Below are 27,826 nucleotides of genomic sequence, written 5' to 3'. Positions count from 1 at the left end.
TATTAACCGTAAGTATTCCCTTTACCTCATACACGTTTGGAACAGGGAAGTTTGGAATCCCCATCCCTGGAGGTGTCCAAGGAATTCCTGGAGGTGGCACTCAGGGCTCTGGGCTGGGGACAAGGTGGCCATTGGGCACAGCTGGGACTCCATGGGCTGGGAGAACTTCTCCAGCCTCAGTGATCCTGGGATTCTCCTTGCCCATGCCATGGCAATAGTTTTGTCAGAGCTGTTCCTTGAGGTTTGGAGCTGAAGGAGCAAAGCAGCAAAATGCAGGAACTGAAATATTTTCTCAAGTGACCCCAGAGCACCCCCCTCCCCCTCTTCATGCTCTGATACCAGAACAAAACCTTATGTTCAGCCTAACTTTTCATTTCACCACTAATGTTTTCATTCCTAGCTCCTTTCTGTAACCCCCATGGGTTATTCCATGCTTTTTTCCAGCCTGAGCTGTGCTGCTGAAGATCTGCCACATTTCACACTAAAGACAGCTGCATTTCAGTGGCACAAAAAGTGCTGCTGGCATCCTGCATGTAATTTTAGCCTTGTTTGGTGTCTTTAAACAAGATATCAGCAGTGTAAAATGGTCTGAAGGTGATGTTCCAGAACACAGGGCTTGCAGAGTATCACTGAGGGAGAAATTTTTTGCAGGAACTCCCAGGATTGAGCTGGAATAACAATAATGAATTACATGTTTGGTAAGGAAAGCTGGCCCTTCACTCCATTAAGGTTTGCTGGTGATAATGAAGATGTCACGTTTTGCATCCAATCTAGTGAGAAGCAGCACTGGGGAGGAAAAGGTGAGTTATTTCTGGAAGGCACACACGGAGGAGCAGGATCAGAGAGCAGCAGGTTACGCTGATGTTCCTCTCCAGAGACTCCACCAACACGCTGTGGTGATTCCTGGACAATTTCAAAAGACCTTAAGAAAGTTAAATGAACAGAAATCAGATGAAAAGGGGAAGGAAGGATTGCCTAGTGAAGCAAAATGCAGAGTAATTGAAAATGGCGTGGCCAGAGGAGACAGGGAGGGGTCTGCAGCTCTGGGCAGAGTCTAAAATACTTGGCAGAAGTGAATGAGATATGATATTTCATCTGGATATAAATATGAACTTGTGGAAAGAGTTAAGGAAAAAGATGTCTCCCAAGGGCTCCTGACAGTCATTTACTGAATTGTGTGATCTAGCACATGGAAAGGGACCATTGTTGATATTGGCTTTTGAATGCACCTCCTTGAACAACCAAAGTCAACTCTGTTTGTCGGTTGAGTGATCCCCTAAGAAGTCAGGTCTGTTATCATCACCCTGATTCTGCTCCATGCATCACGGCGTTCCTGACCTTCCAAAATACCAGGGTTGCTCCCCTGTCACTTAATCTGTTTATCAACTCTGCTTGGACTTCCTTCACCAGGGATGTTGGCTCTTTGTTGGGTCCCTTCCTTGCAAACAGGCGCTTTTCACACGTTCCTTAAGCGATAACATGTCTTAAGCGATAAAAATATTGTCGCACAATTTGCATCAAGGTGGAAAAGCACTTCAGGTGTACTTACGGGCTAAAATTAAAGATGTTTATTCTAAAATTTAGTTTGCAGTGTGGACTCCTCAAGTTCAGAGATTCTTTAATTTGGATGGTGTTTATTCAGGCACATTATAGGAATGAAATTGCCTCCATCAATTGAAATTCAGTGTTATTATCCACTCTGATAATTGCATTTTTCCATGGGAGCACTGCCTTGGGTTTTTCTGGGGCTCCACCTCACCGAGCCCTGGCGAGCTCCAGCCAAGCTCTGCTGTGTTTTGGGTTTCCTGAGGAGCACGGAGGTGCCCAGCTCCCTTTCTGATGCTGCTGAGAACAGGTGGCCTCCCTCGGGGTCACCGAGTATATTTAGGGCTGAAACTCGAGCGGGCTGGAAGCAGATTGGCTGTGTGGGCCACAGGCGTCACCGGGAGCCGCTGAACCCTTCGCTCTCGCCCAGTGCTGCTCAGGAGGGAAGACTGGAGAGCCTTTGCTCCAAAGGATATTTACTGGATGTCACTGGTAAGAACATTTTAAATGCACTTCTTTTCCTTAGAAGAGGATCTTGAGCTGTTTCCCCATTCTGTAGTTTTTTGGGAATACTTGTTGTGCTTTGCCCATGGAAGTGAGGTTTTCTGTCTGAATAACTGGCTGTGGATTGGAGGAGGAGGAAAAGACCTGGAATGGGGTTTGGAAGTGTGGCTGAAGTGTTGTAACAGTGACAGGTTGAAGAGACAATGTTTATATGCAAACCCCACTTCTTGAGTTTATTCATACACCTCGGCCTACTGTTCCATGTGACTCGTTACTCATTATTTGAGTCATTCTTAATTTCTTTTAATAGTTAACAACACGCATATTCTAATTCATTTTTTGGCCATTTTTCTCAGCCCACTGGGACTAAAAAGGGCCAGTATTCTGTGTTCCTATATTTAACCTGCATGACTTGACTTCCCTTGCCTCAGAAGGAATTGCAGTTTAGCCAGCTCAACCCAACCACCCCATCAGTTGGCAGGATTAGCTTACACGGCAAATATCCCTGGACTCAGGAGCAGCTGTTCCAAAGCCTCATCCCCTCCCAACATTAGAAACAGGGCTGCAGACTCTGGTGGAAAATTGTAGCTTTGCCTCACAGCAAAATCAGTGTGTTAATTAATTCGTTCAAAGGTTCTGACACTAATCTGTGCTTTGTACTTCAGCCAACTCTATGGATTTTCATCTTTTCCAGGTCTGAAGGAAGAGAGAGAAAAAAACCCACAAGAGATTAAAAAAACAACCCCAGAGCATCTCTGTAGGCTGATGCTGGGAAGACAGAAATTGCCTCATTAACCTAAGGTCACTTAAAAAAATATTTACAATATTTTTCTACATTATGCTCTTATTTATGAATGAATATAGTAGAATATAAATCTCCCATTCAAATGTGAGCTTGAATGATATAATGGAATAGCATAGAATAGTCACAGAGGAAAAAAAATGCTTCAAATAATTCAATTGTAATGAAAATATCACCTCATGTTTCAAGAGATCTCTTTTTTATTTTCTCTTTTATTTTATTTATCTCTTTTATTTTATTTTCATTGGTTCCAGTGTTGGTGTTATAACTGGAATGAGGTATTTGTCCAAAATTGTCATTTACATCAGTATGTTTGAAACTTAATCCAATGGTTTTCCAAAACAGTCCAAGTAATGCCCAATCCCAGCTTTATTTAGGGTCTGGCTAGTTACTAACCACGACCCCAAGTGTTTTATGAGCTTGACTTGTACCTTCTCATGGTACTTTCAGTCATGGGCTAATACTGTTTATTCACATTTTCACCTGCTGCGTGACCAGAGTTGAGGAAAGACAGAAGCAAACCCTCAGAATGGAGGAAGAAGAATATGAGGAAGTTGTGGAGGTAAGAAGAAAATGTGAGTGTGGAAATGTTTGTTTCCTGCCTTGTGACTGAATACATTAAGCACCTTACTGAGATGCTGCTCAGGAGCAGAGGCTGCTGTTTGGTCTCTGAAGATTAGGGATGATTAGATATCTATTAAATGATTTCATCAGTAAAACAACAACAACAACAGTTGCTCTCAGTGGAGCAAAGTCTCCTGGTTCCTGTCATAGTTTCTCAGTTTAAATAAGGACTGGAACCATCCCACACTCACAGTGCGAGGTTTTCTGATTACTCTCCGTGTAATTATAGATGCCCTGGGCCAGCTCTTTTCCCTCCTGGCTTGCCCTCTGTCACCCAATCCATGCTGGAGAAGATGACTTTGGAAGCCCCTTTCTAGCCCTGCCTCTGCAGAAATGCAGCAGCTTTGTGCCACCAGGGGACCACAAACCAATTTAGCCTGAGATGTTACAGAGATGGAGCCAGGTTTAAGTGACAGCACAAGGGGGAGGACTTTAAACTGACAGAGGGGAGATTAAAATTTGGTATCAGGAAGAAATCCTTCCCTGTGAAGGTGGGGAGGACGTGTCACAAGGCTGCCCCTGGATCCCTGGAAGTGTCCAAGGCCAGGTTGGAACAGCCTGGGATAGTGGAAGGTGTCCCTGCCATGGCAGGGGGTGGAATAGAGGATCTTTAAGGTCCCTTCCAACCCAGGGCATTCTGTGATTCCATGATTCTTTGTCCATGGAAGTGCATCATGGATTAATTTGCCAGTATTTAAACTCACAGGTGGATGCTGAATTATTTAATCTCAGGAAACTGAATAAAAAAATTCCCCAGGAGCTGGGCAACCTACAGCTGCAGCCACCGGAACAAGGACTTTGTTACTGAAAGTATACAAAATTAACAGCGTGGTATTACTTGTTGCATTGCCACTACTCTGAAATTAACTTCTGTGTTATGAAATACACAAAGTCTTGTAAAAAGTCACTCAGTGTTTGAGGAAAAGAACAAGAGTATAAATGTAAACATCCTACAAACAACCCATTGCCACCATGCTTTGTTCAGTGAACTGTTGATTTCAGGTGGTGTGAGGACACTGCCGGCTTTATGTACTTCAAATAATGAATGAAGTAAAGCCAAATGATTTGCTAGTCAGAGCAGTTAAATGCATTTTGCAAAATAGGTGTCAGCACTCATAAAGTCGATTTTAAAGACATTTTACTACCCAGCTACCACAACACCAACCATTCATTAAATTTCTTATTCCCATGTTACTTGTAATCGACTTCATGTTTCCTGTGCATTGTGTGTTCTCTGTAATGGATATTTATTTGCTCTCATTGTTTACTTATTCCAGCAGGAGTTATGGTATTTTTGACTTCCTTTTCACACAGCCCCATTTCATCCTTTGTTTTTAATTTTCAATGACCACCTTACTGTAACCACATCCCTTGGGCTGAGACACACTGCTTTAGTAGCTTCCCTTGGGATACTCGTGGTGAGATGCTAAATAAAAGAGGAATTTTAAGCCTTTCCAGAATTTTCTTAATCCCTGTATCAACCCAAAATTTTAAACCTATAGGTTCTATCAGAAATTCATCTTCTGAATGAGGACAGATCATTGAATATTGAGCAGCTGAGGCATTGCAAAGGATTTTAAGATGATGTTTTTTAATCTTTCTCTGGAATTATGAGCCATTACTGGATGTTGTAGCTGTCTTGGGATGTGCAAAAATCCACAGTGACTGATACAAGCATTTGCTGCCAAGTTACTTGAGGTTTTGTGGAAGGTTTTATATAAAGTTTGTGGAAGATTTTGTAGGGGGGTTTATGGAAGGTTTTGTGGAAGGTTTTGTAGAAAGTCTGTGGAAAACTTTGTGGAAGATTTTGCTGAGGGTTTTGTGGAAGATTCTGTAGAAAGTTTGAGGAAGGATTTGTTGAAAGTTTGAGGAAGGATTTGTTGAAAGTTTGAGGACGATTTTGTAGAAAGTTTGAGGGAGGTTTTGTAGAAAGTTTGAGGGAGGTTATGTAGAAAGTTTAAGGAACGTTTTGTAGAAAGTTTGAGGAAGGTTTTGTGGAAGGTGGTGTTGAAGGTGGGTCCAGCATGGAAATCACCTCACAGCAGCCCAATATGCCACAGCTTGGGAAGAACAGCTTGGTCACTTGAATTAACTTTGAGGAAGAGCTCTCAGAAAGGGGCTTAAATTTCAACGAGAAATTTTATAGGTTTCAAAGTGTTTTCCATTCCCGCAGTAGTGACCCCAAGCAATTCCCAAACTCGGAGGAGATTTTCCAACATAAACCCCGCATTTTCCCATTTTTTTTTTTTGTGCAGGTGAAGCACATCCCGCAGACAGAAAGTGCTGTTCCTGCAGCAATGTCTTTAAAAGTGTTTTTTATCGTTATTTCTGAGCGGGGCAGGCGCGGGAGGCCGAGGCCCCGGCGGCCCCCTCAGCGCGGCCGCCATTTTCGCGGGGCGGCGCCACCGCGCGGCCGCGGGCGGGAAATGGCGGACGGGGAATAAATTTTCCCCGAAATCCCACAAAAACCTCCCCTGGCACCACCTGATTCTGTTTCCCTTTATCCTGTCGGTTATTCCCTTGGAGAATAGGCCGATCTGGCTGCACCTTCTGTCTGTGCAGAGCCAGAAGGTTCCCCCTGAGCCTCCTTTTCTCCAGGCTGAGCGCCTTTCCCAGCTCCCTCAGCCGCTCCTGAGGCTCCACATCCTTTCCCAACTCTGGAAAAGATGCTTTGCTGGACGTCGTGCTCACAAACAAGCCAGAACTGATGGAAAATTCAAATATCCAGGGCTGCACTGACCATGGGGAAATGGAGCTGAAGACACAGGGAGCAGTGAGCAAAATAAATTGAATTATCTGAGACTTTGGAAGAGCAGAACTGGGGCTGGTTGGGGCAAATCCTGTGGGAAACAGCAAAGGAACCCAGGTTAGCTGGGTGATCCTTCAGCTTGAATTTCCCTGAGCACACAGCTCAGCCCGAAGTGCAGAAATCAAACAGCAGGAGGATGGAGTGGAGGAATACAGAGACCCTGACTAAGGAAAATGACACAAAAAAGAAATATACTGAAGGTGGAAGCAGGAGCAGAGAACTTGGGAGAAACTTGAAGATTTAAAACATTACAAACTCCGTTCCTACATCCATGGGCAATGTTCAGCTGGATTTGGACTTCAAGAAAGGCAAGAAGGAAGATCCAGGGAGCCACAGGCTGGTCAACCTCACTTTGGTCTTTGGGAAGGCTGTGGAACAAATCCTTTGAGAAGCTATTTTTAAACACATGAAAGACATGAAGGTCGTGTGGAGAAGTGAATACTGAGTTGTCAAGAGCAGTCTTTGGCTGATGAACCTCATTAATTTTTATAATGAGTTCACAGCTGTTGTGGACAAGGGGTGACCAGTGAAGGTTGTGTACCTGGTCTGCTTTAGGGAAACCTCCCGTTGTGGTTTTATCCCCAAATTTTTGAGATGTGGTTGGATAATTGGCAGTGAAATGGGTGAAAAATCAGCAGGTTCAGAGTTGTGATCAGCAAAAAAGTTTAACTGCATCTGGAAATTATTGGTGTCCTTGTAGGAGCAACCCTGAGGACAGCAGTCATGAATGTCACCAAATAAAAACCAGGAAAATCCTGGGGTTTAAATGCTAATTCTTTTAGTGTGGTCATCAGTGTCTTCCCACTTGTGGGTAAAATTAGAAACAATCTTTCATTGATTATTTGGATGATTAATAGATGGGGAATGTATGGAATAAAAATCCAATCCTTAGTGCAAAACGTGAGCAGATATTCAGAGTTACCAAATGACTCCATTATCACCTGTGAACTAAAATCCTGTTTCTCCAGAAATATGTTTTAAAACAGCTTCACAGAAGCTACAATTTGCTGATCTGGCCTAACAATGATGTTTTTTCTCTTTTCTTTCAAAGTACTACATTGAGGAGACAGTTATTGAGGAGGGTGAGCCACACGAGGTAAAGGTCCCTGTCATGCTGCTTGGAGCACATAAATGCATGTAATTAACATGAAACACTTAATTAGCAGCCTTTTGTATTCTGAGGTTTAATTTTTCACATTAAACACGCAAATATATCAGTGAAAAATTGCTGCTTAATACTTTATTTTTGCTTCAAGTCCCTGCTGTGTGATGGTTTAAGATCAGTTTACATGTATCAGTTCTGTTCCCTTCACCTTGTGTAATTTCACTGAAAAATTACAGTTTTGCAGGTCTTTCATCATGTCACTGATAACAAAATATTTGGATCACTAAGGAGTGACTGCTATAATTTGAAATTCTACTTCTGAAACAGCTATAACCCAACTCTCTGCTGTGTTATCATTAAATATTCTTTATGGCACGGGCTTATGCAGAATAAGAAGTTATTAATTGTGTAATTCTTGGTGCATTTTCAGCTCAGTCTCATTGATGCAAATAGTTCTCAGAACTCTGACCTTCACAAATTCCTTTTTAAAGGCATTTTTTTATAAAGCTAATTGATATGAAATAAAACCTGACACTTATTTGGATGTTTTTGGAGCATGTTTTTTTAGTTGTGAGAATTATTTTTAGATGCTTCTCATTAGAATCTTAGCATTAAAATTACTGCTTGCAGCATGACTATGTTGATAAACAAGTGTATAAAGCATTTAAATAGATTGGAAATTAATGCATGTAGAGCAGAGACAGCTGGAGCCCCACTCTCCCAGACCCTCTGGAGAATAATTCCATGAGTTTGATGCAGGAATCAGCCAGAGAGTTCATTTCTTGTGGGTTTTTTTAGGGTGGATGATATTGGTAATCCCAGTAGGAAAAGTGTCCCTGATTTTCTGTCTCCATCTGGATCTGGATGAGAACAGAGCATCCTTCCACCAGCTCAGAGGGGTGAAAAACCCTTATCCTAATGAACTTTTACAGCTATAAAAGAAGTGATTATTGGATTTCTTTGATCTCCAGGTGGTCACTGAGACCATCAGCACAGATTACTCAGGCCTGAGACCACCTCAACCACCTACACAGCTGAGCACACCCAGCTCAGGGCAGTGAAAACCCTTACCCTAATGGACTTTTACAACTATAAAACAAGAGATTATTGAAATTCTTTAATGCCCAGGTGGTCACTGAGAGCACTGAGACCATCAGCACAGATTACTCAGGCCTCTCAACCAACTACACAGCTGAGCACACCCAGCTCAGGGCAATGAAAACCCTAATCCTAATGAACTTCAACAGCTATGAAACAAGTGGTGAATGGATTTTTTTGATCTCCAGGTGGTCACTGAGATCACTGAGACCATCAGCACAGAATACTCAGAGCCTGAGACCACCACAACCACCTACACAGCTGAGCACACCCAGCCCTCCAGGGAGGATGCAGCCCCTCCCATCAGGAAGAAAACAATCCGGACAAAAGTGGACCCATCCAAGTTTTTGACACCTTACTTGGAACACAGCAATAAAATGAAGGACCTATTCAGTGAGGTAGGTTATCCCATGGTTCTTATTTCTTGAGGAACACCAGCTTTAAAACTGTTTTGTAGGGGTTGTTGGATAGTTATAGCACAAATAACTGGACTTATCAATCTCATGGGGAGAATATAATAAATTAGAGGTGATCCAAGTTAGAGATTTCCTGTTGGAAATAATTCTGTTTATTCAAATGGAAAAACTTAGTTGGCTAAAATAAGCGTAAGTGCAAATGTAATTGAATAATTTTAGTTTATATTATTGAATAATTTGCCCCAAAGTCCTGTCCTAACCAGATAAATATGGCAATAATGCTAATACAGTTCTGCCAGAGCTTGGGGATATGTCTTAATTATTTTTATCATTATTTTCTTCCAGAATAAGTACAAAGAAAAATTTAGAAAAGAAAAAGGAAAGCCATATGCTTCCACAATTGATACCCCAGAAATCCGGAGGATCAAGAAAGTGCAGGACCAGCTGAGTGAGGTGGGTAACAACTGCATTTCTAGGTTCATCCAGGTTCTGGGTGTTTATATGAAGAGTGAAAATGTCATTATTCTGGGGTTTTTATTTTAAATCAGTCTGTTTTGCTGTAGAATCAATGAACTTTGTTGTGCTCCAGGTTAAATACCGCATGGCTGGGGAAATTGCCAGAACCATTTGCCACGTGGATGAAAAGGCCAAGGATATAGAACATGCAAAGAAAGTGTCACAGCAAGTGAGCAAGGTGAGCAACTTCTGACTTTCCCAGCACTGGTGGATCTTGAGGTTACTGGTAAGAACAAAGTTTTGAGCTCAGGGTGCTAAAGCAACTTTTATGCAACAGTTTAGAAACCCAGGGAGGGATAACAGAGAAGTTGGTAAGGCAAATAGAAATATAATCTTAAATATTTCCAGCTGCTCTCTTCAGATGTTACTGCTCTGAGACTTTGATTTCAATAAAAAAGTCTTTAAAAGCAGGCAGTTTATTCACAAAAGTAAATATTTTTTTTAATGGTAGAGTGACCAACTTGCTGAACTTTCCTTTCAGGTATTATATAAACAGAACTGGGAGGAGAATAAGGACAAGTACCTGCTTCCCCCTGATGCTCCCGAGCTTGTGAATGCAATAAAGAACACAGCAATGTTCAGCAAGGTAAGAAAAAATAATCACAGGTCTCAGCAGCTGAAGTGAAAGAAGCTTTCAAAGCCAGAAATTAATTAATAATGAGCATTCTGGCATTTTTCTGGTTTTTAGAAACTCTATACTGAAGACTGGGATGCAGACAAAACATTGTTTTATCCCTACAATGACAGCCCAGAGCTCAGAAGAGTGGCACAGGCTCAGAAGACTCTGAGTGACGTGAGTATCAAAGCAGAGATTTGCATGTAGGTACCAAGGGCTGTTGGGTTCTGGTGTAACCTGGGACGTGCCATGGACTTTCATTGGATATAAAAGCTTCAAATGGAACAGAAAAATGTGCACTGACAGCTCTGATAGTAGTGGCATTTCATAGAAAAATACCTATTTGATGTTAGAGTACAAAGTAGAGCATATTAGAGTATAAATCTGTTGGCAGTTTGATGCTGGATGAGGAATGAATGAAATCATTAATTTATTAAGTGAGTAAGAAGACCTTGAGTGTCTCCCCAAATGCAGGAACTCTCAGGGCTGTCTCCAAGTCCAGCTCACTCTTGTGGGTGTGCAAATGTGCCTCTGAAACAGTGCTAGGAAAAGTCAGGAACTGCTGGGACTGGGATTTGGTGATCTTTAGATGCACAGAGGTCTGTGTATGCTCTTCAACAGGTGATTTCAGCTCTCACTTGAAGATTTCAGTGAATTTTGCAGATGTTCAGAAGTTCCCTGGTAATACACAAATTAAAGAATCCCTGCTGCAGGGTCTTTGGGCAAAACTTCTTTTATTAATGGGGTGGTAGCAGAATTCAATGCTGTGATGCTCAAATAAACGTTTATTTCTTCCATCCTTTCAGATTGTCTACAAAAAGGGACACGATGAAAGGAAAGCAAAATTCACCTCTCTGCCAGACCCCCCTGAGGTGGAACAAGCCAAGAAGGTGACACGGCAGCTGAGTGATGTGAGTAGAACACGGTGGCCAAACCCCACTCCTGCAGGTAGAGAGACAAAAAGGGACCTAAGGAAAGGGAAGGCAAAAGGAAAAACACACACACACAGGAAGACCAACTTTAGCTGGAGAAACTGGGACTAAGTTGCATAATCTTGGAAGTAGGGTTTTAACTCCATTCAGAATTGAACTTTTTTTTTTTTTTTTTTTAATTTTATTGTGTATTGAAAATTATCTGCATTTTAAGATCAGAAAATTGCAGTATTCACTCATGGTGGAGAAGCCACTAAGAAAATTGCATTGACCTGTTTGTAAGGTAAAAGAATTAATTTGGAGAAAATTTCCTTAATCTTACATTTCCATAGCTTAAAAGCTAAATTGTCATCAAGAAAATTTTATAGCATGTAAATAAAAGGATCAGTACCATAATTATTTGAAATTAATAAAATAATAAGCTTTGTAGGTATCTCCAAAACTATAAAATATAGATTTATTTTTTTAAAAGATTATTTTTGGGATATATGTTCTTTAGCAATGTTCAAAAAACATTTATTTTTTATGATATGTCATGCAGCTGTGGCTAAAAATGCACCTGGAACACTGAGTCAAAACTCAGGCAGGTAGTTTGTTGTTAGACAAACTCTTTAAACCTTTAATGCTTGATTTCTGTGAGCTTGAATAAACAATAGAAATCACAAATACCACATAATTTAAAAAAAATAATTATTTAAAATAAAAGGGTTGCTTATAGCCAGTTGCAGCAGCAATACCAGTGAATTCTGACTTAATGGGCAGTATCCTAATATTATGTGACCAGGGAGAAAACAGAACTAAAGGAATATGTTAGAGATGATTTATTTATCCTTTTTAGGTCAGGGAAGGTACTAAGAGAAAGGACTTAACACTGAAATGGTTTGGCCAAATCGTATTTATGGTGTTTTTGACCATAACTATAAGGCAGGTGTCAAATATGAAGCAGCTTTAAAAAGACAGCTTTGAAAAATGAATCTGTCAAGTGAAAATGGAGCTGTGTCTTGGGTATTAAATTTTATTGTTCTGTTTCCTTATAGGTTATTTACCATGAGGACTATAAAAACAAAATTAAAGGCAAGTGGAGTCAAACTCCATGCTATGACGTGGCAATTGCAAAAATGAATGCAGAAAATCTAAGTATGGTGAGTGAATCCTGCAGGAAATCTTTATCCCTGCTTATGTTCATTTGGAAAATACCGAGGCTCCATTTGTGGCATTGATTATTTCCTAAATAATCCCTGTTGTAGATGTTGAATTTGCAATTAGATGATGTGTTGTTTTCTGTTTGTTCCTAACAGAGGAAATACCAGGAAGACTTTGAAAACATGAAAGACCAAATTTACTTCATGCAGACTGAAACTCCAGAATATGAGGCCAACAAACGAGCTTCAGATAACGTCAGCAAGGTGAGGGACCTGTGTGCCACCTGTTCAGCTTGGGAACAATTCTGAGCTCACACAAGTTTGTGCCAAAATTGTTTTGGCAAGATCTTTTGTGGTCCTTTGCCACCATAAGTTAAATAACAGGGGCATTTTTCCTGGAAAGTTGAAGATTATGTCATAGAATAGATTCATATCTATTCATATCTTTTCTTAAATGCCAAACCATCACACTATCACAGAATGGTTTGGGTGGGAAGGGACCTTAAAGACCACCCAGTGGCACCCCTGCCATGGCAGGGACACCTTCCATTATCCCAGACTGCTCCAAGTCCCATCCAGCCTGGCCTTGGACACTTCCAGGGAGAGGGCAGCCACAGCTGCTCTGGGAAATCACACAGGTTAGTGAGCATTTGTCTTTTAATACTGATTTCTTAACCTCTTTTTTTTTTTTTTTCTTTTTATTCTTTCAAGTTCAAATACAGAGCAGACTATGAAAAGAAAAAAGCTGTTGCAGATTATAATGTGCTCCCTGCTACAGAGAACCCATTGCTGAAGCAATTAAAAACTGCAGGAAATATTCTGAGTGATGTGAGTATTATCAATGTGCAGCTTCATCCTTTTCAGTCATGTATCAGAAACCACACTCACCATCTCTTCACAAGGCTTCTCCTTTGGATCCTGCAGAGTTTTTAGTTTTGTAGACCCATATTTGTTATGAGGTAGCACCAGCCAGAACAATTCAGGTAAAGAATGAATTCTCCACAGATGAAGGTGGCAACAGCAGTGCCACGTGGATGGCTAATTGGTGGATAGTTCATTTAGATCCTTGTGGATAATGAATCACAAGAGGACAGTTCTTCCTTTACTGTTTTAAGGAACTTCAACTAATAATGATAATATATGTAGTGCTTTTACATATTTTTCTATTATATTATGGTTATTCACTGTAACGGTCTTCTCAATTCCTCTTTTATTTGTATGAAAAGAGATTGAATATTTCTCAGTGTTAGAAGTTCAAAAATCATTAGTCAGACCTTTCTGTCTTCCCTTACAAACCTAAAGAATAGTTATTTTTAAAGACCATTGGGAAAACAGTGCCATCTGTTTCTCAATCCTGTGGGAAAGATTTTCTTTGGAACCGTTTCTCTGTTTTACTCTTGTGGGGGTGACTTGCAGTGAAATGTCCTGCATGATCTGCTATTATTTGATTTGTAGAAATTGTACAAAGAAGCCTATGAACAATCCAGAGGAAACAGGATGAATTACTGTGAGACACCCAAGTTCCAGACTGATGCTGCTCTGAAGAACTTTAGTGATGTAGGTATTTCCCTTGGGGTTTATCCTTCAGTACTGACCCTCTCCATTACTTTTGCTTCTCAACTCGTGGTTATTTTGGCAGGTAAAATATAAAGATGCATATCAGAAGAATATTTTGGGGCACTACTTGGGCAGCTTTGAGGATCCACATCAAATCCACTGCATGAAGGTTGAAGCTATGAAAAGTGATGTAAGTGTGACAATCGTTCTGTTTTCCCCATCACTTTGGCAGTTTTGACAAAGCTCAGTTCTGGTTCTTTACTGAACGTTGCTCTTGTTCCTAGAAAAATTACAAAGCAGATTATGAGGAGGAAAAGACAAAGTGTTACTTCCCTCAGACCATAACTCAAGAGTATGAAGCAATCAAGAAGTTGGAGCAATGTAAAGATGTGAGTACAGGACAGCAGTTGTTCACCACAGAAAAGTTAACTGAGTGATCCCTGGTAACATCAGCGATTCTGAGTTTGGCCTCATTGCCATTCCTGACTTTTAAAAAAACCCAAAAAACCTTCATCTTTATTTTAGAGCCGTTTGTGACATCTAGTGATCAAAAGAGATATAGCACAATCCTTTTTATAACCAATAAACCCATAAAATGAGAGCAGTAGTACCAAAATGAGGAATGAACCTCAAACATTCACCTGCTTAAACCAATATTTTAAAAAACTAATACTTTAAAAGTACTTAAGTTCATTCACTAATACTTTTATTTATCTTATCCACACTTGGAAAATACTTTATATGTGTTTTCTACAAATATTTTTTATCTTCTTTCAGTACACCTACAAAAAGCATCCTGATCAAACCAAATTCACTTCAGTGACTGACTCTCCAGTACAGAAGCAAGCAGAGATCAACAGCAAACAGCTGAGTGATGTAAGTAAATTTTGGAAACACTCTGACATTCCCAATTTCTGCCCACCTTCACTTCATCCTCCAGCTTTAAGAGCACTCCTGAAATAATTGTGTAGGTGACAATGTGTATCCACAATTTAATTCCAGCAGAACACCTGGAAATCAGATTTTCTAAAATAGTTTTTCAATTCACTGTCTATATATTAGGCTGCTAAATACCTTCCTTTATTTTTCTTTGCAGATATTGTATAAATCCAAAGGGGAAGAAATTATTCACAAGTATCACCTCCCTCCTGATGTGCCCCAGTTCATCCAGGCTAGAGTTAATGCCTACAACATCAGTGATGTGAGTATATTTTGAATTTCAACACCATGAAGGTCTCCCCTGATGGTATCAATTTTATTGCCTTTGTGATGTTAAATTTTTTGGTGGCATTATCAGCATTCCAGGAATCAGATAAAAACTGACATCTCCCTTAATAACCTTGGAATTTTAATAGTCTGGCCAGATTGATAAAAAAAAAAAAATCAGCCAGGCTACTTTGTCCAGTCCCTTTAGAGCACAAAGCCTGAGTTTGAAGCTAACAGGAAAAAAATTCTGAAGGTTCAGTCAAATGAAATAGGGTTTTGCATAAGAGAGGGCAAAAATGCCACTGATAGAGTTGTTCTAAATAAAAAGTGCAAAAATGCTGGTGGAATTTGTGTTTATCTTTGTAGTAGATTTATTTATTTGTAGTTTGTGTGCAGGTTAACGTTTTATCCTTGAGATTACATGGACTAAACTGGATATTTTAATTCCTGTAATAAAATCTCCTACAAGAAAAACATGGGTTTAAACTCTCTATTAGAATTGCTGTTCCTGACACTGCAAACTCTTCCCTTTTTTCCCTCCAAGGCTAACTACAAAGCAGACTGGAAGAAAACCCTTGCCAAAGGCTATGATCTGAAACCAGATGCCATTCCAATTATTGCTGCTAAAGCTTCTCGGAATATTGCAAGTGATGTAAGTAGGAATTACATCCAGTGGAACACGTGCCCCTCCTGATGAAAAAAACATCTTTATTTATTATTATTATTTACCTGTGCTGGAGCCCTGTGATCCTGCTTTAGCAAAATATTACAAGTCACTCTTCATTTCTCTCTTAAACATCCCCAGTTGAATATTGGGATATTGAATTGTTTGGTGAGGCTGTTCAGTAATTTATTATTATTATTATAGTCTTAATTAAAAGCTGAATGTCCCTGGGAGTTGGAAGCCTGCATCAATGACAACAGTGAGGGAGGGTTTGTAGCTTCAGGTGTGGGTTGAGATATGTAACAGGTGTCAAGACAAGCTCAAAAATCCAAAAATGCTCTTCTTTTGTTGGCCCAAATAATCCTGTGCTGTCATAAAAACCATTTATGAGGTTACAGAATGAACTGCAGCATTAGTACTTTGAAACTTAGTGTTTTACACCCATCCAAAGTGTGTTTTCTCTTTCCCAAGTGGATAAAGCTGCTTTTTCTTTGTCTCTAGTACAAGTACAAGGAATCCTACGAGAAGGACAAAGGCAAACAGGTCGGGTACCGGAGCCTGCAGGATGATCCCAAACTTGTTCACTACATGAACGTGGCCAAAATCCAATCGGATCGGGAATACAAGAAAGATTATGAAGTCACCAAGACCAAATACCACACTCCTCTGGATATGTTCAGTGTGACAGCTGCCAAGAAAGCCCAGGAAGTGGTGACAAACACTGGCTATAAGCAGCCAATTCACAATTACACCCTCCTGCCTGATTCTGTGAACCTGGAGCTGTCCAGAAACGTGATGCAGCTTCAGAGTGATGTATGTCATCAATAATCATCTCCATCTTTAATTGCCATCATGACTGTGTGACATTATTCATCTTCCAAGGCTAAAAAATTCATTTATATAATCCAATATATATTATATTGGATTAACAGTAGGTTGGGATGTAAGTGGTTGGTTTGGAACCATTTATTTTCCAAACATTATCAGAATTATGTGTAGCTATTAAGTTCTAAGAAACTTACCTAGCAAGTAACAACTTATTTTATATCTCTCCATATTTGGCATATTCCCAGCAAATCAGCATGTTTGACTAATTGATGTATTTTTGTAGTCAGATTTTAATTATTGTGATTTTATTTCTCCTAAATACTAACCTATCATACTTAAATTTTAATTAAATCTAAATTGCCCCTCAAAAATGAACGACCAGGGAAAGTTTTAAGGCTTTACCTGTTTTATGTATATAGACACTAATTTTTCTTGCCTCACTGTGTTTTCCTTGTTTATTTTTGAAAAGAACCTGTACAAATCTGACTTCAACAACTGGCTGAGAGGAGTTGGCTGGGTCCCAATTCAGTCACTGGATGTAGAAAAGGCCAAGAAAGCCACGGAGATTCTCAGTGAGAAGAAATACCGCCAGCATCCCGACCAGCTCAAGTTCTCCATCCCCATGGATGCCATGGAACAAGTGCTGGCAAAGCAAAATGCCAAGACCATGAACAAGGTGGGAAGTTGTTGGATTGACCCAAAGTTTGGGTCTTTGTCTTGCAAAGTTGTGGGGCGAGGTGCATTCCCAGTGGAATTGTTAAAATTTCCAATGGGTGTGGTAGCTCCTTGGTTAAGACTGGACACTGAGGGATCATGGTAAGCCTCTGACTGCTCATTATGAGTTTCATTTTCTGTTTCTAAAGATTAAAGATTTCTTCTCCATAGTATAGTGCTATACTATATATCATAGCATGATAGTGCTTTGATAATCCCTTTTCTGTATTCACAAAAGTGAACTGCAAGAAACCTGGAATTCTTCCAGTTTTATACAAGTTTCCTGGAAAGTGGAGTTCTTTACACTTACCTCTAGTTATCCAGGACACCACTGATCCTTATTCCTTGTTTTCCATGGAAAAAATGTCTGTGAAAATAAACTCTGCTTCCCATTAATGCAGGGAAGACCACAGATTGGAAACTTCCAGCTTCAATATTGATTAATTGTCAAAACATACTTTGCAAATTTCTCACAGTACTAAAGAAAGGAGGAAGATAATGTTGCTCTTCAGCAGCTCTGTGAAGGTTATTTCTGGTGCTCATAATATTTCTAGGAAATATGATTTGTTTTAAATGAGCAGAACAATAGCAAACTCTAATTTTACGAGTACCTTTCCAAAGCTAAAAATTCCTTTGTAATTGCAGAGGCTGTACACAGATAAATGGAACAAAGAGAAGACCAGCATTCATGTGATGCCAGACACCCCAGAAATTCTGCAGTGCAAAGTGAACCAGATGACAATGAGTGATGTGAGTTGCTTTAATTAATGAATTTTTAAAAAATTATTATTTTAATACTTGCTGGGTGTTCAGTGCCTCGCTGTCATATTAATGCCTTGTTTGAAAATGTTTAAATTCAGAGTTTTGCCTTCATGACATCTGTTCTCTTTCACATTTGAACTTAGAAACTTTACAAATCTGGATGGGAGGAGGACAAGAAGAAGGGTTATGACTTGCAGCCAGATGCAATTCCAATAAAAGCAGCCAAAAGCTCCAGGGACATCGCGAGCGACGTAAGTCTGGTTGTGCCATACCATTCCAGGACTTTATTTAAATTAAATGACTAAACCTGAGATCTTGTGATCTGGTTTTTCAGTGATAAAACAGAGCTTAATATTGTATCTTTTGACTGGGGTTTTTGCTGTTTTTTCTCTTTCCTGCTCTCAGTATAAATACAAACTGGCCTACGAGAAGGCCAAAGGGAAGCACATCGGATTCCGCAGCCTGGAGGACGACCCCAAGCTGGTGCACTTCATGCAGGTGGCCAAGATGCAATCTGACAGGGAGTACAAAAAGGGTTATGAGAAGGCCAAGACTCATTTCCACACTCCAGTTGACATGGTCAGTGTGGTGGCAGCCAAGAAAGCTCAGGAAGTGGCTACAAATGCAAACTACAAGAACTTAATCCACACCTACAACGTCCTGCCCGATGCCATGAGCATTGAATTGGCCAAAAACATGATGCAGTTACAAAGTGATGTAAGTAAGAGGTGCTTCAGCCTCTGCATTGTGAATACAAAGCTGCTTTGTTTATGAAAAAACACTGTAAGATAAACAGTGTTATTTTCTTAGTGAAATTAGGTCGGGTGTCTATGAAAATGTAGTAAATTTTACAAGTTTTTCAACAATTACAACTACTTTTTATTTTTCCTAGACTCTGAAATATTAAATTCATTAATTTGAGTTTAGAAATAAGCAATTTTATGAATATTTACTCCTTACATGTCCCATCAGGCTCTTCAGGAGCCACAGTTATGTGCAGACCAAGACAGGAGAAGTTTCACTTTTCCTTAACGCATTTTATCTTGTACTTCCAAATTTATAAACTATTTTTATGCTTCACACTGTTTTTTATTTACTTCCTGCTTGCAGAATCAATACAAAGCAGAGTATGATGAAACTATGAAGGGTGTTGGGTGGATCCCACTGGGCTCCCTGGAAGCTGAGAAGAACAAAAAAGCCATGGAAATTGTGAGTGAGAAGAAATATCGCCAGCATCCAGACAAGTTGAAGTACTCTGTTCCTATGGATTCCATGAACATGGTCTTGGCTTTAAATAATGCCAAAATCATGGATGAGGTAAGAAAGTGCTCATCAGAATTCGTTTAAGCTTGCAGAAGTGGGCAGCCATCTACACCTGATTTAATAGTCAGCACTATTGCATGCAGAGCTTTAGAAAACATGATTTTAGTTTGCAGCTAATGAATGTGCTTTGAGTGCTAAAATAAAAAGATAAATGTCCCTCCCGTGGTACTAACACATCCTTGTCAAGGCAGTTTGGATTTCAAGTGGAAAATAGTATTTTAAATAGTTTTATTTAATAATAGCAGATGTTGAGGTCTCTATGTTTTCTTTTTTTTAATCCTTCCAGCACAAGTACAAACAAGCCTGGGAAGAAGACAAAAAGAAAATTCACATCACCCCCGATATTCCACAGATTGCTTTAGCAAAAGCAAATGCATTCAATATAAGTGAAGTGAGTATTGTTTGTAAGGCTGTGACCTTGCTCTTATTTTTTTGATTAGGAATAAGTGAGATGAGAGCAGGCAAAGTCCCACCTTGCTAACCTGTAGTAATTTCACAAAACCTATTCATTTTCCTTTTCCCTGCTTCCTTCCCCAAAATTAGATACCTAGAATTGCCAAGAAAAAGCCATGTTTATAGTCAGGTTGTGAAGTGTTCATGCAGACCATTAAAATATAACAGTTGCTATCAAAATACAGTAGACTTTGAGTGCTGTTAGTGTTTATTACTGTATTTATTATTTTATTCTTGATTATTTTATTTCCCCATGCACAAGGGTTCAAAATGTAGGTAGCACCTGGTGTTTTGGTAAAAGATGGCATTATAGAGAGGTTTTGGTAGCCAATTGTTAAATCCACATATGCTAAATAAAGTATTGCTTGTAATTATGCACATCTGCAACGTGGGCAGAAATAGAAATAGACATTTTTATCTCATTTTGTTTTTTAAGATGACATCCTTAGAGATGTAACTTTCCACCAATATTTGTGCACATGGAAAACATGTGAAATTTTTATTTTTTAAAAGATGTTTCTTTTTCCTTTTGCAGAAAATGTACAGGTCTTCATTTGAAGAAACCAGGAAGAAAGGATATGATCTGAGGGCTGATGCTATTCCTGTCAAAGCTGCCAAAGCTTCCAGGGATATTGCCAGTGATGTAAGTTCTTGGGAGAAAAAATGGGCAGGGAGAGCATCCTCTATCCCAGGGTGCTCCAACCTGACCCTGGGCACTTCCAGGGATCCAGGGGCAGCCACAGCTTCTCTGAGCACCCCGTGCCAGCACCTCAGCACCCTCTCAGGGAAGAATTTTTTCCTTAATTTCAAATCTAAATGAATTAAAGTCTCTGTTTCTGTTCTCTTCCAGTATAAATACAAACTGGGGTATGAGCAAGACAAGGGGAAACTCGTTGGCTTCCGCAGCCTCCAGGATGATCCCAAACTTGTCCATTGCATGCAAGTGGCCAAGATGCAGTCGGACAGGGAGTACAAGAAGGCCTATGAGATGAGCAAGACTCATTACCAGACACCTTCCGATGCTCTCAGCGTGGTGGCAGCCAAGGAGGCCCAGGACCGTGTCACCAACGCCAACTACAAACGCCTGATCCACCAGTACATGCTCCTGCCAGATGCAATGAGTTTGGAGCTGTACAGAAACATGAATCAGATACAAAGTGATGTAAGTTTTCTTTTTTGTGGCTGCTGTTTTTACATCGTGGCTGCGGTTTGGAAAGAGCAGGATTATTTTTTATCAGCTCTCTTCTTCTTGTGGCTTTTGTTTTTCCATCATGGCTGTGTTTTGGAAAGAACTGGATTATTCTGTGTGAGCTGTTTGTACATTGTAAACTTTGCTTTTGTGTCCTGTTTGGCAGAATGAGTACAAGCAGGATTACAAGGAGTGGTTCAGGGGGATTGGTTGGAGTCCCATTGGTTCTCTGGATGTGGAGAAGTCAAAGAAAGCCACGGAGATTGCGAGCGATCGGAAGTACCGCCAGCACCCCAGCATGTTCCCCTTCACCAAACAGAACGATGCCATGGACCTGGTCCTTGCAAAGCAGAATGCAAACATCATGAACAAAGTGAGCACTTAGGGAAAAAACCAGGCAGGCATTCACATACCATCCATTCCAAAAATCACTCTGCATATCTCTGTCACATCTTTATGTGGCAATGTTCCCCTGGGAAAAACAACTGCCACATGCTCCTCTTTCTTCATTGTTTTGTTTTTTTCTTCAATGAAACAGTTCTTGATAAACAGCATTGGGTAAAGAAATCTTTTCTCACTTTTCTCCAAACTCTATTCATCCCATTCTTATACAGAAATGACTGGTCCTGGAAATCCTGTTATCATTAGAAGCAAGACCAGACAGCAATTCTGCTGATTCTGGATTAGATCATTTCACAGTAAAATAAATCTGAGTCAGCAGCTTTTCCTTTTTACTCATCCATATCCAAATGCAAAGGTGAAAACCCTGGAAGAACCATCTTTTGTCATTTATATTAACACATCTGCTGTAACTTTCTGTCCATAGCATGCTTATACCCAAGCCTGGGAGAAGGACAAGACTCAGGTCCATGTGATGCCAGACACACCAGATATTCTACAGGCCAAACAGAACAAGACAAACTACAGTCAGGTAGAGTATTTTGATACATCCTATCAACATTTTTAATTAATTTCTACTGGAGATTTAGAACACAGGCAAGGATTTCATGTGGATAATACTTTCAGAGTAACAGGCTAGCAGACTAACAGACTAAACTGTATTATAATGTATGGAAAATGTAAGTCCTGCTTTTGAAGTGCATAGTCTGTACTCTATGCTTAGTATAGAATCCATGTTAAAAATTCCTCACTATAAAATTACAAGTTAATTGTGTATATTTTTAACCTAAACTGTGGGAAAAAGCAGATGCAGTGATTCCAGCTTTTCTCTCAGCTTTCAGGTAGGAGGAAGTGACAATTGTGCTAGTAGAAAATACTTGGGTTTACCTTTGAATCATTGCTCAGTGGCAAATCTTTGACATAAGAATGCCTGTGCTTAAAATCAACTGTGCACAAACTGACTTGACTGTTAAATGGCTTCAGGAAAACTTCATTAAAATTTTGTTAAGCCAATCAAAAAGTGTTCAGTTATCTCAGATGTATGTATTTCAAATTCTCCAGATATGTTTCAAATCAAGATAAGCTACAGTAGGAAGCTGCTAAATAGTGAAAAACTATTTAGTCCCTCTCCTAAGCCTTGGAAGACCAGCATTCCTTGTTTATCAGTTTCCCATTTCTCAGTTCCCATTCTAACAGCCCTTCTCTCATAACTGAAGCCTGTGAGGTGACCAGAATTTGCATCATTAATGTATCTAAATAGCAGGTGACATACATATGACTGGTTTTAATTAATATTGTTTTCAATTCCAGAAACTCTACAAGCTTGGCTGGGAGGAAATGATAAAGAAAGGCTATGACCTCACACCTGAAGCCATGTCAGTGAAAGCTGCCAAAGCTTCAAGGGACATTGCAAGTGATGTAAGCAGCATTTTTAACTCGATGTGACATGCATTGATCTGGTTGTTATAACCTACAGAGTCACAGGAAATTGAAATACACCTTTCTGCTAAGGTGCTGCTTGGAGTAAAAAACAACTTTGCTGACAAAACTCCTTCCTGAGCTGTTTTTGTCCAATTTAACAAGGGTTTCTCTGGCATCTTAACAAGCCCAAAGTTTGGTCCATTCATGACATGGCTGGTCATAAAAGGGAGGAGTTTTCTGCTCCTTTGGCTGCTTCACTTTCAGAGCAGCAGCAAATCTGGTCCAATTAGCTGAGCCCAGTGCCTATCCAGGGAAATCCTCATTACAGCTCTGAACAGATGTGGTGACACACAGGCTGCTGTTACCATAACTTGGTACAAATACAACTCTGCATTTGTGGAAGAGATTTTATTAATCATTAGGGAATGTTTCCTGTGCTTAAGTATCTTTGTATTTCACAGTTTTTCATTGTTGATGATGTTATTCATTATAATATTTCAGTGTGTCATTATTAGGGAGTTCTGAACAGAGTGAGTGTGTGAATCAGATGGCACAGGAGACCATTCCTGTTTCCATGCTCTTTTCCTTCCCAGGGACTCTTTCTTTTCCAGAGAACATTCACTGACACCAAGTCATGCACATTAGTCAAGGGGCTGCTATAACTTCACATGAGATGCCATAACAAGTTGTTCATTCATAGAATCATAGAACCATGAAATGATTTGGGTTGGAAGAGACATTAAGGATTATTCAGTTCCAGCCTTTCTGTGGGCAGAGTGCCCACTACCCCAGGTTGCTCCAAACCCCATCCAGCCTGGCCTTGGACACTGCCAGGAGTAATTTCATGAGGAATGTTAAAATGAGGGAATATATTGGTATTTTGTTCCTGTGATTTGAGTGGTGCCACCTTTGCCATTGCAGTTCAAGTACAAAGAAGGATACCGCAAGCAGCAGGGACATCACATCGGATTCCGCAGCTTGCAGGATGACCCCAAGATGCTGTGGTCCATGCAAGTAGCTAAAATGCAGAGTGAGAGGGAGTACAAGAAAGACTTTGAGAAGTGGAAGACCAAGTTCAATATGCCCGTGGATATGCTGGGCTTCCTTCTAGCTAAGAAGTGTCAGGAGCTGGTCAGTGATGTGGACTACAAACATATACTGCACCGCTGGACTTGTCTGCCAGACCAGGTCGATGTCACGGAGGCAAAGAGGGTCAACGAGCTGCAGAGTGATGTAAGCTCCCTCTGGGTTTAATTCACTTATTTCCATGTAAAAGAATTACTGCTTATTGGAAAGTATCTTTGATGACTCGCTTTTGATATCAGTATAAATCAGATTGGAGCTAAAGTGCCAGTTAGACTTTTGATAGGGTTTAATCAATGAACAGTGAAATAATCTTCTATGGTTTTGATTTTTATCCTGAACAGAACGTGTATAAGTCAGATCTACAGTGGCTCAGAGGCATTGGATGGAGTCCTTTGGGATCTCTGGAAGCTGAAAAGAACAAGAAAGCTTCTGAAATACTGAGTGAGAAGAAGTACAGGCAGCACCCAGACACTATTAAGTTCACAAGCATCCCAGATGCCATGGATGTCGTTTTGGCAAAATCTAATGCCAAAAACAGGAGTGATGTAAGTTGCTTCTAGAGACAGAACGTGGGATTCAATAATACATTAATGTACATTTTGAAAATGATCACTGGTTCAGAACATGCACTTAAAATATAGAGATAGGAGGTGTTTTCAGTCAGGGACTCACTGTTCTTTGTGCCTTGTTCAGAATATGAAGTTCTTGAGCACTGATAGTTTACTCAGTCTTACTGCAAATAAGACCTTTAGTAGGCAGTATGTAAATATATTGTTTTAATGCTCTTTCCTTGGCATTACATTGATGTAAAGAAGAAAAAAAAAAGGTTGTGTTTCAGTCAGAAGTCATTGTATTATTTGATTTTCCTACCTTGTCTTGTTTACATCCCAAATTCTTGCTTAGTTCATCTTTGCTTTGCTAATGCAGGGAAAAGATGAATGGAAATTACTGCTGTGCAGGTGGATCTTGGATCAGACCAGGTTTTTGTTTGTGCCTCTTTCAGATACTCTACAGGGAAGCTTGGAACAAGGACAAGACTAAGATTCACATCATGCCTGATACACCTGAAATTTTGCTGGCTAAATCAAACTTGATTAACACAAGTGATGTAAGTCTGCATTTGAAACTGGGAATAGAGAATCACAGGGTTGTATTACTCAATTCTGCAGAGAGATCTGGGAATAATATATTTGCTAAAAGAAAATTTTGATATTCAATGAAATAATCAGAAAATATTAGAAGTGTAAATTAAAAATACTTTATATGCAAGTTTACAAAATACATGTCCTTGATAGCAGGGTGTGGAATTTAATTTAATTAATTAAACTGTGTTTGGAAACCCGTGCTTTCTTTTCAATAACCGCAGGTGGAAAGTTGTAGAAGTGAAAAACTCCCAAGAGAGTTTAATCTGCATTAATTCCTTTGAATCCTTCTCCAACAGAAACGTTACAAGGTGGGATATGAAGAACTGAGGAAGAAAGGCTACGACCTCCCTGCTGATGCCATCCCCCTGCAGGCAGCCAAGGCATCCCGAGACATAGCCAGTGAGGTGGGTCTTGCAGAGGGAAAATCATCCTTATACCCAATTTTATGCTTATACATAAAATTTATGTAAAATTTTAACACTGTTGTATTGCTGCCCTCCTCAAAGGTTGTGTAATTCTTAATAGTATAAAGTTAATTAAATTAAATACAGTAGTTTAAAGATGATAGGTTATAGGTATGAGAAATCCCATATCTCCTGGACATTACAACAAATGCTAACAATTTTGGGAAAAAACACAAGCAAATTAAAATATGTTAGATTCAAAATTGTTAACTACTGTATTAACAACAGAGAAACTGAAATGGCAGCTCAGAGAGAAGTAGTAATTGTTTCTTTTGTATTCAATTAGTACAAATACAAAACTGCATACAGAAAACAGCTGGGCCACCACATTGGGGCCAGGAACATCGAGGATGACCCCAAGATGATGTGGTCAATGCACGTGGCCAAGATCCAGAGTGACAGGGAGTACAAGAAGGACTTTGAGAAGTCCAAGACGAGGTTCAGCAGCCCTGTGGACATGCTGGGAGTGGTGTTGGCCAAGAAATGCCAGGAGCTGGTCAGTGATGCCGATTACCGGCACCCTCTGCACCGCTGGACCTGCCTGCCGGACCAGAACGACGTTGTCCATGCCAAGACAGTGTATGACCTGCAGAGTGATGTGAGTTGTCCTTTACTGACAGCCTTGGGTTGTCTGTCCTGTGGTCTCTTGTAGTTTTGAAGGAGGGATCTGTGTCGCTGGGAAAGGGCAATGGAGCCAAGTTGGTTTTTTTTATGGAGAATCAGCAGATGGGAAAGACAAACCCTGAGGGCAATGGAGAATGGTATGAAGAGCCTTAGGGGATGGAATAAACCACTGAATGGGTGGCTGGTGGGTTAACCCAGTGCAATATGTTTGGTTCAGGAGAACTTCCATTCATAGGAATTGGATTTGCTTGGAGTGAGGAGGTTGCTGAGTTGATTTGTGTCCTTCGGTGTCCTTCCAGAACGTGTACAAGTCTGACCTGCAGTGGCTGAGGGGCATTGGCTGGTCCCCAATTGGATCATTGGAAGCTGAAAAGAACAAGAGGGCGAGCGAGATCCTGAGTGACAAGAAGTATCGTCAGCACCCAGACACCATCAAATTCACGAGCCTTCCTGACTCGATGCCCATGGTGCTGGCAAAGCACAACTCCAAAATCATGGACCAAGTGAGATTTCCTTCTGTTTGCATCCTGAAGGAAACAGACACCTTCCTTTGTAAAGATGTTGGTTCTTCCATGGCCTGAATTGTACAAGGGCAATGTTGGCTTCTCTTGCCTCAGTGATTTGAGTTCCTTATTTGAAGTCGAACACTCTTGTGTGGTTGGAGCAGTAATGGGGTGCAGTGAGGAAAAGGGTGAAGCATTGGAAAGTTTTGGGGAAAGGGCAGGAGTTTCTGGGTTAGTGCAAAGTCCAGGCCACCTTGCTTTGGTTTATGGATGTGATCTTCTCATTGAGGTTGTTTCCCCAAACCTGTGTGATGTTGCCTCCTGTCCTCCTCGTTTTTCAGCGCTCGTACATCTCAGCGTGGGAGAAGGACAAAACCAGCATTCACATCATGCCGGACACCCCTGGGATCCTGCTGGCCCAGCAGAACAAAGTGAACTTCAGTGAGGTGGGTGGTTGTTGTGGGTGCAGGCTCCATCCCTGGGCACTGCACGTGCCGGGCAGCAGCGTTGTGTGAGGGCATGGTGGTGTCTGTTTCAGAAACTGTACAAGCAGGCGATGGAGGAGGAGAAGAAGAAGGGCTACGACATGCGGGCAGATGCCATTCCCATCAAGTCTGCCAAAGCTTCCCGGGACATCGCCAGTGATGTGAGTGCACAGGAGCCCTCGTGGCACATGCTGTCACATGAGTGCCACATGCTGGCAATTGAACCTGGGATTTGCAAATCCATTACATGTCACTGCCATTCAGTTGCTCATCAAAGGTTTTATTCTACACTGTCCACCTGTAGCTGTCCCTGCAAGTTTTGGGTGTGCACTGATGCAAGGGAAGGCCTAGGAGAAGTGGAGGGGTATCCATGGGAGCTGGATGATGGCCACAGCCCAAAGCTTGGTCCCTCCTGGATTTGTGACTGCATCTCCTTGTGCAATAGCCTAGAGTTCTGAGATGTTGGGCTGCCCTCAACACTGCCCATCTTAGTGTCCCTGCCTCTGCAGCTACATGGCTGAGCTGTGCATGAGGAAAGAAAACCTAAACCAGTTTTTCATATAAAAATTAAAGTTGTATGAAAAGCACCATTGTTTGTTACTCTTAGGTATTAATACAAAATTGCATTCCTTTACGTGTTTGCTGTCTTGCTTCTCTGTGTAGTTACATTTTATTGCCTCAGTAGTTTGAGTAAGTGTTGATTTGACCATTGTGCTTGAAGATCAGTAAATGATTCTTTAGGTTCATTTATTGAACTTAAGGTTTTTGGTATAGCTTTCATGATTCAGAGACTTTTCTTCCTCTCAGTTACTGACCAGCAGCTCTTAATACATAGGCCAGGGAGAGTCTTAGAAAATGTGTTTTATCAGAAGGATAATGTGTGGATTCTTTTC

The 27,826-nt window shown here is 40.5% G+C and overlaps 1 protein-coding gene across 1 annotated transcript in view; it reads left to right on the top strand.

Annotated features, from left to right (window-relative positions):
• The first annotated feature begins 1,902 nt into the window (after positions 1-1,902).
• NEB (nebulin) overlaps positions 1,903-27,826 on the top strand; it is a 94,348-nt gene continuing 68,424 nt past the window's right edge. The window contains exons 1-39 of the mRNA XM_033516201.1: positions 1,903-2,037; positions 2,744-2,850; positions 3,350-3,413; positions 7,336-7,380; positions 8,676-8,885; positions 9,249-9,356; positions 9,493-9,597; positions 9,901-10,005; positions 10,108-10,212; positions 10,842-10,946; positions 12,005-12,109; positions 12,266-12,373; positions 12,821-12,937; positions 13,565-13,666; positions 13,749-13,856; positions 13,951-14,055; positions 14,444-14,542; positions 14,763-14,867; positions 15,417-15,524; positions 16,038-16,349; positions 16,834-17,040; positions 17,724-17,828; positions 17,984-18,091; positions 18,246-18,557; positions 18,951-19,157; positions 19,450-19,554; positions 20,152-20,259; positions 20,467-20,778; positions 20,972-21,178; positions 21,632-21,736; positions 22,516-22,623; positions 23,548-23,859; positions 24,054-24,257; positions 24,716-24,820; positions 25,154-25,261; positions 25,608-25,919; positions 26,245-26,448; positions 26,790-26,894; positions 26,987-27,094. Of these exons, the coding sequence (XP_033372092.1) occupies positions 3,381-3,413; positions 7,336-7,380; positions 8,676-8,885; positions 9,249-9,356; positions 9,493-9,597; positions 9,901-10,005; positions 10,108-10,212; positions 10,842-10,946; positions 12,005-12,109; positions 12,266-12,373; positions 12,821-12,937; positions 13,565-13,666; positions 13,749-13,856; positions 13,951-14,055; positions 14,444-14,542; positions 14,763-14,867; positions 15,417-15,524; positions 16,038-16,349; positions 16,834-17,040; positions 17,724-17,828; positions 17,984-18,091; positions 18,246-18,557; positions 18,951-19,157; positions 19,450-19,554; positions 20,152-20,259; positions 20,467-20,778; positions 20,972-21,178; positions 21,632-21,736; positions 22,516-22,623; positions 23,548-23,859; positions 24,054-24,257; positions 24,716-24,820; positions 25,154-25,261; positions 25,608-25,919; positions 26,245-26,448; positions 26,790-26,894; positions 26,987-27,094 (5,427 nt within the window). The 5' untranslated portion in view covers positions 1,903-2,037; positions 2,744-2,850; positions 3,350-3,380. The remainder of the gene's footprint in view (positions 2,038-2,743; positions 2,851-3,349; positions 3,414-7,335; positions 7,381-8,675; positions 8,886-9,248; positions 9,357-9,492; positions 9,598-9,900; positions 10,006-10,107; positions 10,213-10,841; positions 10,947-12,004; positions 12,110-12,265; positions 12,374-12,820; positions 12,938-13,564; positions 13,667-13,748; positions 13,857-13,950; positions 14,056-14,443; positions 14,543-14,762; positions 14,868-15,416; positions 15,525-16,037; positions 16,350-16,833; positions 17,041-17,723; positions 17,829-17,983; positions 18,092-18,245; positions 18,558-18,950; positions 19,158-19,449; positions 19,555-20,151; positions 20,260-20,466; positions 20,779-20,971; positions 21,179-21,631; positions 21,737-22,515; positions 22,624-23,547; positions 23,860-24,053; positions 24,258-24,715; positions 24,821-25,153; positions 25,262-25,607; positions 25,920-26,244; positions 26,449-26,789; positions 26,895-26,986; positions 27,095-27,826) is intronic.

Source organism: Parus major, chromosome 7, assembly GCF_001522545.3.
Source record: "Parus major isolate Abel chromosome 7, Parus_major1.1, whole genome shotgun sequence".
Taxonomy (NCBI): Eukaryota; Metazoa; Chordata; class Aves; order Passeriformes; family Paridae; genus Parus; species Parus major.
This window is presented reverse-complemented; position numbering and strand designations above follow the sequence as displayed.